The sequence below is a fragment of the Perna viridis genome, chromosome 14 (genome assembly GCF_037379345.1).
Source record: "Perna viridis isolate PV_CMFRI_1.1 ecotype Kerala chromosome 14, ASM3737934v1, whole genome shotgun sequence".
NCBI lineage: Eukaryota > Metazoa > Mollusca > Bivalvia > Mytilida > Mytilidae > Perna > Perna viridis.
The window spans coordinates 11,907,477-11,926,540 of NC_142458.1; the positions used below are offsets into that span (position 1 = coordinate 11,907,477).

A 19,064-nucleotide genomic window follows, 5' to 3' on the forward strand; every position below is an offset into this window, starting at 1 on the left:
ATGCTTACATAAGATTGATGTAAAATATTGAATACAATCATTCCAATTATTTTAAAGAGTAGTGTCCCTTACCCTAGGTCTACCACCTTAAGGTTTACACAATCTGACCCTTGATTGGTTCAGATATTTTACAAAATGGGCTGTTTGTTATTTTTCGTTATACAAACAAAACAAAACCCAAATTGAAAAGTTTTTTTAATTCAATTTGAATTAATAATAACATTATATTGGATTTCTTTCAATGAAAATCCTGGGACTGTAGGAGTTGATCATCTTCTGTGTTACTGTAAACATATGATTTTTCGCAGTTGCTAATTTTGGGGATTATGTAGTGAACATATTTGTAGGTATATATTGTCTTGGTTTAAAAAAAAATGATACCTGCAATATATAGTGCTAAAAAGTCAATTTGAAGAGTTTAATTTTTCATAATTTTATGTTTATAGAGAAAGTTAGATACTTAGGTTTCACTTTGTCTCAGATTCATCGTGTCTCAGGTTTCACTATGTTGCATGGTTTCAATGTGTCTCGGATATATTGTTTCACAAGTTCCACTGTGTTGCACGGTTTCACTGTGTCTTTGATTCATTGTGTCACAGGTTTCACTGTGTTACATGGTTTCACTTTGTCGCGGATTCATTGTGTCACAGGCTTCACTGTGTCGCATGGTTTCACTGTGTCTCAGATATATTGTTTCACAGGTTCCACTGTGTTGCATGGTTTCACTGTGTCTCAGATTCATCGTGTTGCAGGTTTCACTGTGTCACAAAGTTCACTGTGTTTCAGATTCATTGTGTTGCAGGTTCCACTGTGTTGTATGGTTTCAGTGTGTCACAGGTTTCACTGTGTCATTGGTTTCACTGTGTTGCAGGTTTTACTGTGTTGCAGGTTTCAATGTGTCGCAGGTTTTACTGTGTTGCAGGTTTCACTGTCACAGGTTTCACAGTGTCACTGGTTTCAATGTTGCACAGGTTTCAATATGTTACAGGTTTCACTGTGTTGCAGGTTTCACTGTGTCACAGGTTCCACTGTGTCACAAGTTTTACTGTGTTGCAGGTTTCACTGTCACATGTTCCACTGTGTCACAGGTTTCAATGTGTTACAGGTTTCACTGTGTCGCAGGTTTTACTATGTTGCTAGTTTCACTGTGTTGCAGGTTTCATTGTGTCATGGTTTTCACTGTGTTGCAGGTTTCTCCATCAATATATTGCTAGATCAAGAACATGGAACAATGAATTCTTTCAGTTTTTGTTTCAGAACTAGGAACAAAATTGCTAAGAACAATTTGTAACGAAATGCTTGAAATACTGTATTTGGCGATTTTGAAACAAAAAGGTGTCCAAAAAAATTTGGTGGATTATAAGTGGTGCACTTAGTAGTTGTTGGCCAAGAGTAAATCTATGTTGAATTTATTATGGCGCTCTTAGACGGGCCAACAAAATACCTCAAAATTAGCGTCCCACGATAATTACCCACAATATGTTATCTGCTATAGGCTTTAAAACTTTAAACAATATATTCATGGTCCAGTGAAATTCTTTAATTATTTTTAGTGTTTTTATTTAATTCTTATTTCCATATCTGTTTCAGATCAATTTTTGGGTATGGGGAGAAAATAAATTAAAATTTCATGAATATTATATTATATTTCATTATATTTCATTATATTGAAATCTCTAGATAAACAAAATTACATTTTTAGCCACACTAGATGGCTCAAGAAGATATATTTTTAGTAATCTTCATGTTAATATGAACTGTCTGTCTGTCACATATTATATTTTCGTATAACATAACAGGGGCACTGCAAGAAATTTACCAAAGAAGGTTTGATCTAAAAATAGAAACAGAAGCTTGGGGCGTTAAAGCTATCATTTGCTCATTTTGCCCTCTATGAATTTTTTCATTGAAAGGTGATTTCCTACACCTGGAATCCCACTGTAGGGATCCATCATTGCATAACAGAATCTTACTTGAACACAATAATATGTTATTATCATTGGAAAATTACTACTGATTAAATCTAAAAAAATGTTTGATGTAGCATCAACGCCTGCACCAACGACTCCGCAGCCAACAACACCTGCACCAACGACTCCGCAGCCAACAACGCCTGCACCAACAACGCCTGCACCAACAACTCCACAACCAACAACTCCTCAACCTACCACAGGTATACATGCTGAAATAAATGAAGTTTTGTTTTTTTCTTTGGTTTCGACAGTCCATCAATTTGATGCTTTTCATAATCATTTTACTTACCAACAGGTAATATGAGGACATTCAAACTTTGACTAAGTGTTTTACTGGATCTACTTAAATACTTACATAGAATCTCTTGAAATTGTCCTCCATAAAATATATTTTAGAAAAGCTGATCTGTATTTTTTGTATTATTTTAAAATAATTTTTTACTGAAACAAGTTTGTACTATTGGATGAGTTTATATACTGTGATCTGAAAACTTGTCTAAACCAAATCCTGGATAATCCAGAAATGTTGTCTAAATCAGACACTTTTTAGTCCCTTTGTATCTACTTCATTGGGTTTTGAATGTAGGTGAACTAAACACATGTCTTAACCATACACCTGTCTTAACCAAACACCTGTCTAAACCAAACTCTGCCTAAACCAAACATGTCTTAACCAAACACCTGTCTAAACCAAACACCTGTCTAAACCAAAGATCTGTCTTAAACAAACACCTGACTAAACCAAACATCTGTCTTAACCAAATACCTGTCTAAACCAAACACCAATCTTGACCAAAAACTGTCTAACCAAACAATTTTTTTCAATCAAGAAGGGGTTTTGTTTGGACATGTTTTATTATATGATGTTTCATGAATTATTTTTTTTTCAATGTTGTTTTCAAGTTTCAAGCAAAATACCATTTAAAAGTATGTTGTACACTGTCTACTTGTATTAAAATTTGATGTTTCAGGTGAAGTTTGTGACTTTGAAACAGATGCTGCTTGTTTCCTTGTTGAAGATCAAAACGATGATCGAGATTGGACTGTCGTAAGTGAAAGTACAGTAAAATCTGTCAAAACCAAACTCTGGATAATCCAAAACCTGTCTAAACCAAACACTGGATAATCCAAAAACCTGTCTTAAACAAAGGCTGGATAATCCAAAACCTGTCTAACTTGAACTTTGAATAATCTAATTACCTGTCTAAACCAAACTCTGAATCATGAAAAAAATGTCTTTAATACCAGAACTCTGGATAAACCTAAGACCTGTCATAAACAGACTTTTTGAAATCCCTTTATATCAGTTTTAATATATTTAAACCTGGGTTAGCCAAACACCTGTCTAAGTGCAATTAGGGGTCAGATATCTGTATTTGTGAAAATAAGGTGTAAAGAATAGAATAATGAATCAAAAGAATGCATATCTTTCAGAGAAGTGGCTCAACACCATCATCAGGAACTGGACCTTCCTCTGCTTTTGAAGGGACTAGTTATAAATACGTGGAAGTGTCTAGCCCCGTACAGAATGGTGATGTTGCTACATTGGTTTCATCTAATGCTTTGCTTGCAGGTAAGTACCATAATATATGTTATAAAGTCTGTCTTCAGGTGTTTAAGGAGGTAGACCTAGGGTAAGTTTGTTTGTTTGTTGGGGTTTAATGTCCAAGCAGCAATATTTCAGCTATATTCAGACAAGACCTAGGGTAAGGGACACAACTCTAACAAATTGTTGGAACGTTTTTATTCACCATTTTACAACAATCTCATGTAATCATCAAAGTAACTTGGACTGACTTCACTCTGTTTGAAGGAAAAGCTTGAAAGGCTTTGGTGAAATTGAATTTGATACAAACTTATCACTGATTTCAAGAGTTATATCCCTTACCCTAGGTCTACCTCCATCAGGCATTTCATTTTAGTGCTGTCCATTTGTCTCAGAAAGTTTCATCAGCTTCTACATCATTTTGGTTTTTTTTTTAAAATAAAGTGAAATATGTGGAACCAGAACCCTAAATTTGTCTACAAAAACATTAGTCCCCCCCATTCAAAAGGAAATAACTCCCATCAAATTCAGTGGATCAGGAATTCCTGGTAATATGCTCAACTACATATGTCCTAACTACCTACGTAGTGTCATGAAATTTGGTGCTGTAGTTTCAGAAGAGTTATGCTCACCAAAAAGGGATACAGACGGACATACAGGGCAAACTTGCACTAAAGTGGTGCGAGACATAATTAACCAGAAACCTGTCTATACATGGCATCTCTTCATTACATTATTACATTTTAACTGCCTAAAAAGTTTCATGACATTTCATGCAGTAGTTTCTGAGGAGTTGCACTCACAAATGTGGGATGGACAGACACCAACTTATTTTCCCTAGCCTAGTCATACCAAAGACTTAAAAGGGGAGGGTTGTGATCACATCAAAGTACCTTAAATGGGCCCCATTTTTTTGTGCCTGTCCCAAGTTAGGAATTTCTGCCCTCTGTATGTAAAATTTCATTTTCACTTTCAGTTTACTTTTATGTTGCTGGAGTATACACATGATATAGGGGCAAATATTTTGCTGTACCTGTGTGTAATGTTTGTTTTAGGGCCAGCTGTAGCCTGCCCTGTAGTGTGAGGGTTTCCTCGTCTTTAATTGAAGACCCATGGTTGGTCTTGGGCTGATATTTTTCATCCTGTTGGGGTTGTTGTCTCACCATATCATACCATTTTCACCATATCCATTCTTGTTATATTTAAAAGTAGCAGTCAATGCTTCTCTGTTAACCGCATGGCTTTTATAAGATAGAATATCAACTGAATGGATTGTAATTAGAATAATATTTCCAAGTGTGGTGACATGTCTACCTCAGTCATGATTTTTTTCCGCTATTTCAAATCCAGATTATACTGTTAGGATTCTTTTTTTACTGTATATTACTGCCGATTCTGCCAATTTAGGCTTCCTTTGTTGACCTCGTAAAATCATGTCTGCTACCCACAGACTGTTACTTATGTTAGCTATCACAATATAAATCTGCTCAGCATGACCTACAAATACAGTACAGGGTCTGTTAGATAGGCCAAACTTTCTCGTCCTGAAATGCATGAAATATCTGTCTTTGGACATTTAGCCGCAATCGATCAATTATTTCACTTCAAATGTATTTCGTACCTATTTGAAAAATGGATAAAAAAATAATTATATGTCTGAATATTTCTTCTTTGTTTTAATTGGGGAAATCATTTCTGTATTTTTATGTTCTTGTTCTCATGTCCACTTGCCAATAAAGATAAAATTCCGCCGAAATAATAAGCGACCTTAATTCTGCATTTGAATAATAAATAAGTAAAAAGTAACCACATTTTCAGTCTTATAGCCTTTGTTAGGGGCAAATAACACCAAATAAAGGAGAAGACAAAATATACTATACTATACTCTATACTAGAGGGGAAAAAAATCTCCTAGAAAAAGACCACTTATACAGTGAATGTCAGTTCTGTATTTCAAAATTTCAGGTTCAAGCTACTGTTTAACCTTTGCCTACCATATGTATGGATCTACTTCAATGGGAAGCTTGGAAGTTGGTACTGGTAGTAACAGTCTTACAAACAGTATTTTCATCATGACTGGTACTCAAGGAGATCAGTGGAATAATGCTGCTCTTGATGTAACTGGTACTGCTGGTCATAAGGTGAGATGTTTTGCCATTATTTATTTGTGCCATAATATGGGCAGCTTTGATTAAATTTGATTCTTCATGTCCATATTGTTTTTTCCTTCTGTTAGGATAGTTTTAACTATATCTCTACTTGAGAGTTAAGTTCGGTTATTATAGCATGTGAGCTTTTGTGAGCATGTTAAAATCATAGTTTGACAGTAGAGAGGGAGAATTAAAAAAAAAAAAATTATTCCAAAATCATTAAGATCTGAATTTGGAGATTGTTAACTACCATAAAAACCATAAAAGGTTCTGACGTAATGGTATATTATGGGAAAGTTACATGCTGTTATATGAATTACAGTGTTCTAGGATTTTTCAGAAATTGAGGTTTCCTCAGGAAAAATCATATAAATCAACTTCCCCACAGTCAATGATTGCTTTCCTAACAAAACAAATCCTTACAGCATATGAAGTTTTCAACTTGCCACAGGAAAGTGTAACTAAGTACCTAACTTTCCCTGACCCAAAATTTCACTTGCCCCGGGTAACGGGAAATATAAATCCTAGAACACTGGAAGTAGGTGTTACATGTAACAGGGTACAGTTGAACTTGGCTTTTTAAGTAGCAGTCTTTGTAAGAATCATGCAAATTATGTTATGTGTGATACTCCCCAAAATTTAAAGAAAATGGCCTGAGAATCAAGAAAATACTTTTGAATGTCCTAATTGTACATGTACATAAAGACCACCAGTCAAGTTATTTTGCTCTTACTTTGAAGTTCATTGAAAACAAGTTTGAGTTTAACTGTCAAAACTAAACATCGTGGCTAATTTGCATATTTATTCCTCTGTGTTGGTTACCTGCTATCAGCATGGCTAATTATATTTTTTTTCTTTGACAGTTGTTTATATCTGCTAATAGAGGTACTACATGGAAGGGGGATATTGCTATTGATGATGTTAGACTGAGAAATCAACCATGCAGCAATAGTAAGTACATATTTATCTTTTGTCTACGGTAAAACCTGTCTAAACTGAACCTCTTTTGATCTGTTGATTTTGATTGATTTAGACAGTCACAGTACCTGAACCAATCCGTGCAACAAAAATTGTGATTGGTCATCGCTCACTGATCAGTTTCCGATCAGTCATCGATCAGATGAACCGATTCATTACACCTCATCACCTGACCACAGAGCGGTCAATATATTTTATGGTATTTCATTGTTTTCTTTGTTAATTTTACACATATTTACATAATGCAATAGATTTAAACATCAATTAATATATTTTTTTTACATTTGTTTTATTTTTAACAGATCAGATCATTCTGTCATTTCACATAAGAAAACCGAGATCAGATCGTTCACTGGTTTTCGGTTGTTGATCCATCAGCATCGATCCAAAAAATCTTTACACTAATCGGTTCAAGGACTGTATCAGGTCTACCTACACAGGCTAAATTATTTCACATGATTCTCACACGAATTTCACATGATTTTCACCTGAATTGGACAAATAAAATAAGTGACAGAGTTCACGTGAAATTCGGTTGAAAGGAGCCTGCACATGAAATTCACATCAAATGTTCACATGAAATTCGTGTTTAGTAAATTTCACATGAAAATCATGTTAATTTCATGTGAATTTCACATGAATTTCATGTAAAGCTCAATTATTATGAATTTCACATGAAAAATATATGCCTGTGTAGGTTTAAAGTATAATCAAACTAATATGAAGGGACTTTAAAGAATTATCTGGTTAATTTTCGATTTATCAAGAGTTCAGGTTTACACTGGTTTCACTGAATGTAATAAAGTGATTTTTTTGTCCCCTGCCTTTCGTCTGTTTTGGGTTTTTGATCCTTCAGGAACAAAATACATTATGTCACTGGTTCATGTTCAGGAACTTCCGTTTCTGAACACTACACAAAAATAAAGTCCAAATGAAATTCAATTTGTGTCATTCAATACTTTCATAATCAGTAAATATGTTTCTGGCAATTATTCAGCTCAATTTTATTCTATTATCAATGCAAATAGAATTCAGATCTACTTGTGTTCAAATCAACTGAAGGTTGGAGGGACTTCTTTTTTGGTCTATTTTTTAGTGATAAATTTGCATTTAAGGAGTTTAGTTATTGCAAAAATGTGTCAAGAAACATTAAATGTGTTTAACACGTTCCATTAAACACACTTATCAGTCAAAAACTGGATCCTATCATTGATATTTTATGATTGATAAACAGGAAGTGAACAGGAGTGATTTTAACCATGTAAAATTGGCTGGAAAATTAAAATTGATTAGAATTGTCTAGTTTTGTAAAATTTATTTTTTTCATCAAGGATATTATCTTCTTGAAGCTAAATTTGGAATTATTCGAGTATAATTAAAGTGTGGAATAAATACTCTATTGAAATAGTTTTTGAATGTAAATGCAAATTAACTCTTGGACAGGTTTAATAATTTGTTAAAAGGGAGAAATGGAACAAAATTTGTAAATATGTGGGAAGTAAGATACTGTTTAACTATTGATTACATTTTATACTTCAGAAATCATTTTTATTGTACATGTAATCTTCTGATTTTTTGTTCATGCTGCAATTTTCACAAGAATCCAAAAACCTCCAGCATTACAGCACTTTGATTGTTTTATGCAGGTTGAATATGTCATGTTTTTGCTGTGAAAGTTATTTGTTTTATTTAAAATATTAAATTAGAAAATATCAAATCAGTGTAAGGAAAAGAAAAAAAAACTTATATGAGGCCAAATCAAATTAATGAGTAGATTCTTATCCCCACCACCCCTAAAAAATGGACAAAAATAAAAAAAATTAGGGTGGGAATTTCAAAATCATGATATTTTTTTTTTTCACATCAGTTTCTATTATTGAGATACTATAATGCATAAATCTTTCATTTCTTGGTGATTTAAACTGTTTCTTCTCAGAAACTAATGTTTCTATGGATTTAGAATGCATTTATACTTCAGATAGCAGCAAATATATGATTAGAAAAAAAATATTAATAAAATCCTCTCACCTAAATCAAAATCTACCATTTAAATTTACTTGGTCTGGTATAATGAAGATTAGAAAAATAGAGATTTTGTATATGCATTCTACAACAGAAAATAAGGACATTATAAAAAAAATCCCTAGATTCTCATCCAGGTCATGATTTTTCATGCCTCCCCCCTTTTTTGAAAAATTTTTTTTTAAATACCCAAATATATAAATATACCAGAATTATCATGTCTTGTCCAGACCTTCATTTAGTAACTGCCAGTTTGTCAATCATAGTTTATTGCTGCTATATCTTTGAAGAATGGTTCCAAATTGATGAAAATGGAGCTTTTTCCGATGCAGTCATTGTAGTTTCGCTTTTCCCCCTTCGTCCTTAAAGACGCTTTTCCATGGAAATGCAAGTCACTTGATCAAAATTCTGTTTCCTAATTGGCCAAATACTTACTACTCAGTGGCGTTCAAAAAACACTATCGAAATTGCGTGACATGTGTTATGATTTTTCTTGAATGAAATGTAGAAAATTGTAAGTAAAATGAAGAATATTTTACTTTGTAGGCTGTCCTGGGAGCCTCTTGTTTAATGATAGTACTTTTTTTTATAATATGTCTGTGTTGGTAAAATCAAGCACACATAGCTAATGATAACAGCAGCACTTTACTGTAGAAAAAGAAATAATAAATAAATTTATCCTCTGCACCCCACCCAATTTTTCTAAAAAAAAAAAGTTGGATGAGAATCTACAAATGTTTTATTATGGCTTAATGAGACAATATGTACTTGTCCATATACTGTGTCCAAAAATGTGTAGGACATAATGGTATACTGTAGGACTGAATTCTGTCGAGTTATTTATTGTGGGCGGATCCAAGGGGGGACCCATGTAGAACTAAATTCTGTTGAGTTATCTGTCGTGGTTGGATCCCAGGCCCCCTTATCAATTTGCAAAATATGAAAATAGGGTATTTTTGTGTCTAAATGCATACATTATAATGTGTTTATCAAGGATTTTTTTGTAGGCCCCTTGCTGGGTCCTCCCTAGGTAATTCTCTGGATCCCCCACTAGCTATTTAAATCACTCAGTAGACTTACTAAATTGGTATTGAAAATGATTCCACTTATGAAATTGCCATTGCTAGTCAAATTTACATGAAATTGCCATTGCCAGTCAAATTTACATGAAATTGCCATTGCCAGTCAAATTTACATGAAATTGCCATTGCTAGTCAAATTAACATGTAGTTGCCACTGCTAGTTAAATTAACATATAATTGCACTGGCTTATTTTAACACTAACATAGCTTATTTACATACTTTTGCATAAACCAGCTTACCCCAACCTCTCACCGTGTTGAACTGGAACCGCCCATGGTATACACCTGTATATTGCTCAACTGTAGTAGGCTAATCTATTGAATTAGTAACAATGGAACTTTATCTCCTTGGTCAATTAAGTACTGTAGACTCACCTGAATATAGCTGAAATATTGCTGCTTGGGCGTAAAATTAAACCCCAATAATCTATCAATTAGTATTGTAGACATTTCCACTCATTTACTCAAAATGCATTATGAAAATTGATGAGCATTTAGCAAAACTGATATTTTCCGTGAGTTTTTCCAGTTCAACAAGGTCAGAGGTTAGGGGTCAACTCACTTAAATTATTTATTTTTAAATAATGTTATTCCATATATTTTAAAATTCTTTGGTTGCATTATAGTACTGAAGTTCTCAATTATGATTTTAAATTTGGTATGAAACTTGAATTCTTTGTTGGACCAAACCATGTCAATCACAAAAATGGTACCCAAAGAAAAATACCGAGTCCTTCCATATCAGTGCTTATCAATGTTACTTTAAACATGTTAAAAGTCAATGTACATCATTTAAAACACATTTAATTGATGCTTTGCTTATTGCTTTTTTACAGTTATTAATCCTTGTGATAGCAGTCCTTGCCAGAATTCTGGGTCATGTGAGGTCTCTGCATCAGATTATATCTGCCACTGCGTAGGTGGATTTACAGGCAAAAACTGTGACGTTGTGGGTAAGAACAAATTTGTCATCCATTCCCATCTTTGACAGATATAATACAGTGTACTGTAAAACTACTTTAATTTGTGGATACCAATTTTTGTGGATTAGGGAAGAAACACAGGTTTATGGATCCTTGAATTTGTGGTTTTAAGGTTTTGAGTATCCACATCAGTGGAAGTCTCCTTTTCATTTGGAACCAAATTTTGTGGTTTTGCCTACCCACAAAAACCACGAAAATTGATACCCCACGAATAATAGCACTTTCACAGTATATTATATTACTATTCCTATATCTTTTGATTAGTCCACACATTAACAATATCTCCAAAGTGCTTTAACTGCCTTGATGATCTCATAGGGTAGTCTTATGTGTAGGAGGTCATGGGTTTAATCCCCTGTCTTATCAGACCAAAGTTTTTGTAGAATAAATGCATGATGAATAAATGTTATGATATGTTCTAGTGTATCATAATCAAGGGAACACTCTATATGGAATAAGGTCTCTTTTTCAGACAAAAAAAAATTCGTCTTATCTATGTTTTTTTCTTTGATTTTAGTCAAAATTTGGCAATTCAACTTATACTCCATACCAACTTGTAGGCCAAAAAATATGGTATTAAAAGCTGTAAAATTTCATTTGCTGATTTAAAAAAAAAACTATTCTCAAAAATACAAAATGGCTCAGTGTTGTCTTTTGATAATAGCTTTGTTTCGTATTCCCAAAATGTCTCCAGAAAAAAATCTAGAAACTCATTGTTTTGGTGAATACTGCATGCCTCTTTCCTGGAACAAAGAAATAGTCCAAAAAAAGTATATTGGAATATACAGATGAATTCCATATATGAATAGGGTTGGGTTACAGATCCTTTTCGACAACATTGGCGGCACCTGTTGACCAAATAAAATAAATTTTGTGATACAAGTATTTATTCATAGACACTTTATAGATAATATGAACAATTATAGTCACAAAAATAAAAAATTAGAAAACAATTTTGACTTTATGTTATAAATGCAATAAAATGATACTGTAAACTGGGAAATTTTGCACCATCTACTTTTGGGGATTTCTGCGAATAATCTACTTTCATGCAGCCATTCTCAAATCACATTCGAATGTTTTACAAAGAAAATCAACACAGTTTATTTTTTGTATAACAGGTCTTACAGAAAATAACAAAAATAAAACGGCTGGGAAAATTTCGCTGAAAATTTACCTTAGTGAATTTTATGGGATGTAATGTTTATACATGCCAACTGCACTTACAAAGAAAAAATTTCTATTTGTCATAATTTGACCTTTCTTGTTTCAGATGGATTAACTGTGACTAAGTTTGTATGTACTTTTGAGAATGGTGAAACTTGTGTGTTTGAAAATGACAGCAATGATAACTTCGATTGGACAACAAGATCTGTAAGTCAGATTATTCCCCCTATTTTGGCGAGGAGACATATTGTTCTTGTCCTGTCTGTCTGTCTATCTTTCACAGTTTTGTAATTGCAATTTCTCCTTAATCATGTTAATTATGTATTGCACAAACTCTCATAAAATTTTGTGTATTGTGAGGACATGAATTGTATTTGTTCTTTTTATCAGGAATTTCAGATTCACTGAATTTTTTTGGAGTTATACTCCTTTGAACTTTGAACTTGGGAATACAAACATTTTTAAAAAAACTTCAATTTTGACGATGTTTTGGGTAAAGAAACAAGCCTACAACACAGGAAAAGATTTGGTTGAAGTAAAATTACCTTGTCTGTCTGTCCGTCTGTTACACTTTTTGTAACAGATTTCCCAGCTTTTGTATGAATGCTTTGATATTTATTTTATTGCTTTTGCGGGATGACTTGAACTGTGTCTCCCCTTTCCAGGTTCCTCACTCATCTACTTCCTGTTACCATTGGCCTGGGTGTCTCTTTCCCAGGTTAGTTGGGATATTCTTAACTCAACCTATTGTCATACTTGTTAACCTAGTGAAACCTAATTGTGAGAGATCTCCTGCAATCCATCATAAAATTGCAGGAGATTTTGAGTGAAGACATTATCAGCATATTTTGTTAGGTTATAAATTAAATAAAACAGAGGATTTTAAATTTTTTTTTTCAAAACCGTAAATACATGATACATGTATATACAAATGAATCAACAAAATGAATTATACATGTATTCACAGAAGTGGTGCTTGGTATGGCATAAAATAGATTTGGTCTTGTTCCAATGTTTATCACTGGCATGTCAATGAATCTGGTTTTGATGGACCCGCTTCCATCTTTAAAATGCGAACAAGAGCAGCAAAGAACTTTGTGGCACCCCTACCATAGCTTTCATCACATAAACTACTAAATGGTTTCTGTTTACAGTTTTCAATCACTGTACGTTCGTAGCCTCAAGACTTGGTACAATATCCTGCTTTATGATTTGGATTTGGGTTAAATTAGTCCTTTTAAATTAAAATTTTCTGCAATTCTATTGTCAGGGAATGTTTTTTTTTCACAGTCAGTAAAATGATCAACCACACAGAACAGCAAGTTGTGTTCAGCCACAAAGTTCGTAAAATCACTATCCATTCGTAATTGTAAATTATGCTATTTGTCGAAATGAACAAAAATAATTCTAGAGATACTGGAATATCAATTAGCTGTTCCAAGTGTTTTGACAATAAAGTGCTTTTGTGACCCATGCGGTTGTTGACATAAACAAAAGTGGCAGACAAAAATTGATGAAAAATTTGGTAAATTCAATTATGGGATGTTTTTATGGGAGGAATTCTTGAAACCGGGAGATTGATGCCTCCCATATGGGAGAGTTTTTTTGTGGGTCAAATAATTACTAAGAGTTGTGTCCCTTACCCTCTGTCTACCTACTTAAGAGGTGTACAGTTACAGGGTGTAGTTCTTGAGCCAATCCCCACAACCATTTTATGGATGATTCTTGACAGATTGATAACCAATGCTATGTTTTTGACTTATTGCTGATAGAGTGGTTTTGTTATGAAAACTGACGAATGATCGGTTCATATAATTTTTTAAATTTTCATCGTGTTTGCCATCAAAGCCCTAATATTGTACATTTCCTGAAGCAATCAAAGCAACGATTTTATGTATGATCTCTGACAGATTGATAACCAATGCTTTGTTTTTGACCAGTTGCCGATAGAGTGGTTTTGTTACGTAAAATGAAGAATGATCAGTAAATGTAAATTTCAAAATTTTCAATGAAAAGAATCCATGATAGTGCCATTTATTTTGCATGAAATATTTCATTTGAAAAATCAAATGTTAAAGGAAAGTAATTAATGTGACGTCTTAATTTATATCATTTAGAAAATATTTGTAAAAATGGAAAATTCAATCAAAGGTATCTATAAAATAAATCAATAAATATGCGACGGAAATAGGAAGTAATCACCAATTTTAACATATTGGTTTTATGAAACTTTGTGACCGATCAGAAACTGATCAGTAACCAGTAATGATGGATCGCAATTATAGTTGCATGAATCAGTTCAGGCATTGAACATTAAAGTCTATGAGCTGATGGTATATTACAGTTACCTTGTCCATTCATTTGAGTTCTGTTGCAATTATCTTGGCTACCAGTGGATGGATTGATTTCCAATTGTGTAGCTTTATATACTGTAAACGTATTAATTTTTACAGCTGCTAATTTTCGCGGAATCTATTAAGTGAACATATTTGCGGGGATCAATTTTAGCGTTTTCAAAAAATGATATGCATTCTATAAATGTTAAAACTCAATTCTGCAGGTACTATTTTTTGTGCTTTTCTGTCCACTGCAAAAATAGTGAAAATTAGTACACCACAAAAATTAATACTTTCACAGTAGATTGAGCATTCATTGTAACAATTTTGGGCGCTGTCCATTTTTAAATTCGTGTTCAAGTGGAGGTATATCTAGGACATCATCCAGTGCAACTTTATGTTTATTGGTTACATTGACTGATATATAAGAACTCCCTTGCGGTGGTTTTGTGGTCAAGGCTCATCTTTAGTGGTCAGTCAAGGGTTCAGATGTTATTTGATTTTATAAATTTTGAATCACACTGAAATGCAGAAGAAAGAAAATATATGCCAACGAATTTAAATTTATAATAATTTATTTTAGGGATCAACTCCAAGTAGTGGAACAGGGCCGAGTTCAGCGTACGAGGGGACAATGTACACATATATAGAGACCTCATCTCCACGATCAGATGGCGACCGTGCTAGTCTGTCTACTAGAACAACAACACTAAGATGTAAGTGTTCTCATAGACTGAAAAAATATAACAGTCATTCCTTATATGTACAAATAACTTCAATCTTGTGGTGCACACTAAATAAACTGTACAGCAGGTTATTTTCAAGAGTAACAAGGGAACAAAGGTTATAGCTGTAATCAAAAGAATATAATCCAGGGACAAAGACCAGACATGGAAAACAGACGTACACTACAAAGAACATAGAGAAACTAAAATCATACATACAAAGTTACAAAAACAAATGAGCAACTTGGACTCCACTAAAAACTGGGAGAATGGACCAGGTGCACTAGTAGGGTAAGCGTCCTCTGCTTTTCTAGAAACACCCGCCGAGTTGCTAATAAAAAGTCAAGTCCAGGGTAGATGAAAGAGGAAAGGAAAACTATGACACGTTAAACAAATCAGTTTTCATGGCGCAGATGGATACACCGTAACGATCCACGAGTTCATGATGACTGCCATAAAACTTTTGTAGTGATGACTTCAATCTTGTAGTAACATAACCCTGCTCCAGAAGCCTAATTGTTAGAATTCTAATGCAATACAAAAGGCATTTAGATTATTTCAAGTAGACAGAAAAAATATATGGTCTAGGAGACGATGGACAAAATTGTTTCCCAATCAGAAAACATGTTACATCTGAAATTAAATTATAGAAGAATACCTATTTTTTATCCCTAGCTGCAATGTAAACAATATGCTCAATAGTGCTCTATGCTCCTCCACTTAATCAAACGATTGATACCTTAGTCATCCTTCCCTGTCTTGAGTTCACATGTCATTTACATAATTTTAGTACCAGTCCATATAAAATTCAGACACAGCGAGTGGTAGAGAAAATATTCAGTTTGATAAAATTTACCCTGTGCCAACCATATCATAGGATCTGCCTAATTTTTACATGAACAGCTTCTTCAATTATTTTGACTACTATCATTATGATAACAACTGCCAGATTCTTACCTAGATTTGTGCTTAGAACTTGAAGTTGAATTATTTACAGAAATAAACCTGCTCATGTTAATTTTATAAAGTTAAATCAAATTTTGGTCTAGCTTTCAAAATTGCAATAATAATTAAATGCATGCAATGAAATTACCATTTAAAGATTTTCCTTTTTTCCTTATTTTTTTTGCAGCACAATATGAGTATTGTCTCTCATTTTCCTACCATATGCTGGTAACCAGTGGTACATTGAGAGTGACAGCCAGTGAACGAACCAGTACCACGGAATCAGAGTTGTTTTTTCTCTCCGGGGATCAGGGAAACCAATGGACTTACGCTACAGTATTGATTCCCAACAGCTATTCTGACCCAGTTGTATGTATGAACATTTTCGGTGGAAGATACCAAACCCTTTTCAGAGAAATTTTTTATTTTAAGCAAAAATATGCAAGTAAAATCATGCCCCCCCCATCTTTCCCCTTATAAATTTCTGGATCTGCCTCTGTCATTTTTGTAAGTAGAAATATTTAACAACAAAGGTAACAATCAAGCTCTGACAATTGTAATGTATGAGATTTTGTGGAGAAGTTTTACAGTGAAACCTGAAAAATGCAAAAAAGTTTGTTTACTGTGGTTTAAATTAAGGTGGGTACACGACACATAAGGGAAATAACTCTATGAAAATTAGCAAAACCTTTTATTTTCTCACATTCTGATATCAAACTGAAAGCTTCTTGGTAATCAAAAATTTCGTTGATGAACTTACTATATGTTCATTGAAATTATTCCCATGTAACATGTGGTTAAAATTTCTTGAAATTTATAAATTTTGCTTCTTTTATCAAAGTTAAACACTGAATTAAATTTCAAGAAATTTAAAAAAGCTAAAGAAATTTTAGAGAAGATATTTGGTACCCCCTTTATTTGGTTGGTATCAGAGGAGAAAAGACTTTTCATTGGGTTATTGAATAAGTGGTTTGTGGGGCATCATTTTTTATAATCGAGTATTAAGTATTTCTCTGATTTTCCAGTAAAATTATCACCAAGACAAAATTTTTTGCAGGTTATTAAAAAGCCAACTGTTTTGTAAGCATTTAGATTTATGTGTAACGAGTTTCACAACACTGTCAGTTGAGAAGAAAAGTTATTTCAGTAATAAATGGGAGTTAGGTTTATGACACATCCACAGGGAAATACATAAATTCACACTTGTCATTTTGCTACAATGTACTAATGACGCTAGATTTGTCTCTGAATAACCTTTTGACATCAATTAAACAATGTAATTTTAAATTGTGACATCATTAATCTTTAAGTTGAAGAAGAATTCAGTACAAACAATGGGAGAATACATTATTTTTGCCAATGACGTCCACAAGTGTAAATACGTCTTTTGGTCTCAGTATTGTATTAATATTCCCATAGACTTCTATGGTGAAGTGCATATTTTTAGGATTTTTTTAAAAAATATGTAAATTGATTAAATAAAACTTTCACTTATGTAGCATTTCTAATGACATAAAATAATTTCTGGCAAAAACAGTAGGGTTAGTCCACGAAAATCGGAGAGAAAAGTAGTCTTGAACTATAAATAGCCATTTTCTCTACTTTTACTTTCGTTTTGTACTCATCAAACCAACCTTTTCAGTGGTTCATTTTTATGTGAAAATGTTAAATTTTCTTAACAAAAAGTTAGTCATCTTGTAGTGCTGTGTTCGCTCTATTTTATAAGTCATTGTTCATATCTTTTGACGAAACATTACTTCGAAGAAAGGCAAAAAGAAAACACACTGTATCTTAATAGCCTCCATGTTTTGACGTACACCCGCTCAGGGATATGCAATGCAATACTGGTACCTATTACAACTCCTGCTATAATTCTCCTGTTTATTCAAATTCAAAGTTCAGGTAAAATGTCATTGCTAGATCTTAGTTATGAAAATGGTAAAACCCCGAGTTTACAGAATGGCACTTTTTCAACAATTGTCATTTGTGTAGAAATAAAAACAGCCAAGAATAACAAATGTAACTCTGACATGATATCAAGTAACATATATTTTGAACCTGGCTAAATAGAACACTTACCTAAACCCAACTCCAGAAATTGTTTAGTTTTACTGTTAATATACTGAAATCAAAATGTAAAATTATAAGAAATTAGTTTTGTTGGAGACTCAAGAATTTTCCTGACTGATTTTACTAGCCTTTATAAAATCAAATATTTGTCTGGTAGTAATTAAAGTTATTTACTTTATTAGGTTTTAAGTGTTCTATTGTATTGTAATGTTAAAGCTAAAGTGATCACACAGGTGGAGGCATTATATTGGTTTTGTCTTATTGTAAAATTTATGTTAGCAACACAGGTCAGCCATTACATTGGTCTTGTCTCATTATTTAGTGTTATATTTATGCTAACAACACAGATCCAGCCATTATATTTGTCTTGTTTCATTGTAGATTTCCATCGAAGGAATACGTGGGTCAAGTTATAAGGGAGACATAGCTATTGATGATCTTGTGCTTTCACAGGGAGATTGTAAGTTTTAACTGTCAGTCAGAATTGAAATTTGAAATATACATACCATTAAAAAAACTAACGGTTTAACAAGGATTAAGACCATTTAGTACAGAATTAAAACATTATATACATAAAATTGACAAGGGTAACAGCTTCAGAATATAGCTATACATTACTTCAAAGATCATTCTGGAAGAAAATTTTGTCAAAATTGTCTTCTTTCATCTCTTTCCCTAAACTTGTGATATTTACTGTCAGAAGTGGTATGTTAAATAAAAATATTTCCGATTTTGGTGTCAGAAATTGATCAGTTAGCAAGATATTCCAATTTAATAGGAAAACTAAAGTTTGGAATTCTGAATTATTTGAAAAACTGTAGTCATGGATATTCAGATATTTTGATATAGTTCAGTAAGTAAAGACATCTTGGGGAAATGTTTGAAAAGTAGGGACTTGGAATGGAATGTTTTCACTCTGAAAATGTTCGGCAAAGTATCTTCTTTGAAGTTGCAACAGTCAAATCAAGATTGATAACAAATGATCGACAAGTTCTGTATAATTATCTCCTATCTCTCTTGTAATGGAACTGTTGAAACGATCAGGGAAAATGGTGATTGAAAATTTTGAAAAAATAGTCTTTGTATC

General features: G+C 33.1%; 1 protein-coding gene across 5 annotated transcripts in view; it reads left to right on the forward strand.

Moving 5' to 3' along the window:
* Positions 1 to 19,064, forward strand: part of LOC148598209 (MAM and LDL-receptor class A domain-containing protein 1-like) — a 79,843-nt gene that overhangs the window by 47,117 nt on the left and 13,662 nt on the right. For 3 of the 5 annotated variants that reach the window (XM_088561918.1, XM_088561915.1, XM_088561917.1), the window contains 11 exons: positions 2,045 to 2,173; positions 2,945 to 3,021; positions 3,408 to 3,546; positions 5,485 to 5,660; positions 6,533 to 6,620; positions 9,216 to 9,245; positions 10,588 to 10,704; positions 12,008 to 12,108; positions 14,821 to 14,953; positions 16,095 to 16,276; positions 18,359 to 18,437. In XM_088561918.1, coding sequence (XP_088418044.1) covers positions 2,045 to 2,173; positions 2,945 to 3,021; positions 3,408 to 3,546; positions 5,485 to 5,660; positions 6,533 to 6,620; positions 9,216 to 9,245; positions 10,588 to 10,704; positions 12,008 to 12,108; positions 14,821 to 14,953; positions 16,095 to 16,276; positions 18,359 to 18,437 — 1,251 coding nt within the window. The remainder of the gene's footprint in view (positions 1 to 2,044; positions 2,174 to 2,944; positions 3,022 to 3,407; positions 3,547 to 5,484; positions 5,661 to 6,532; positions 6,621 to 9,215; positions 9,246 to 10,587; positions 10,705 to 12,007; positions 12,109 to 14,820; positions 14,954 to 16,094; positions 16,277 to 18,358; positions 18,438 to 19,064) is intronic. The other 2 variants (XM_088561916.1, XM_088561919.1) reach the window with 2 other exon arrangements.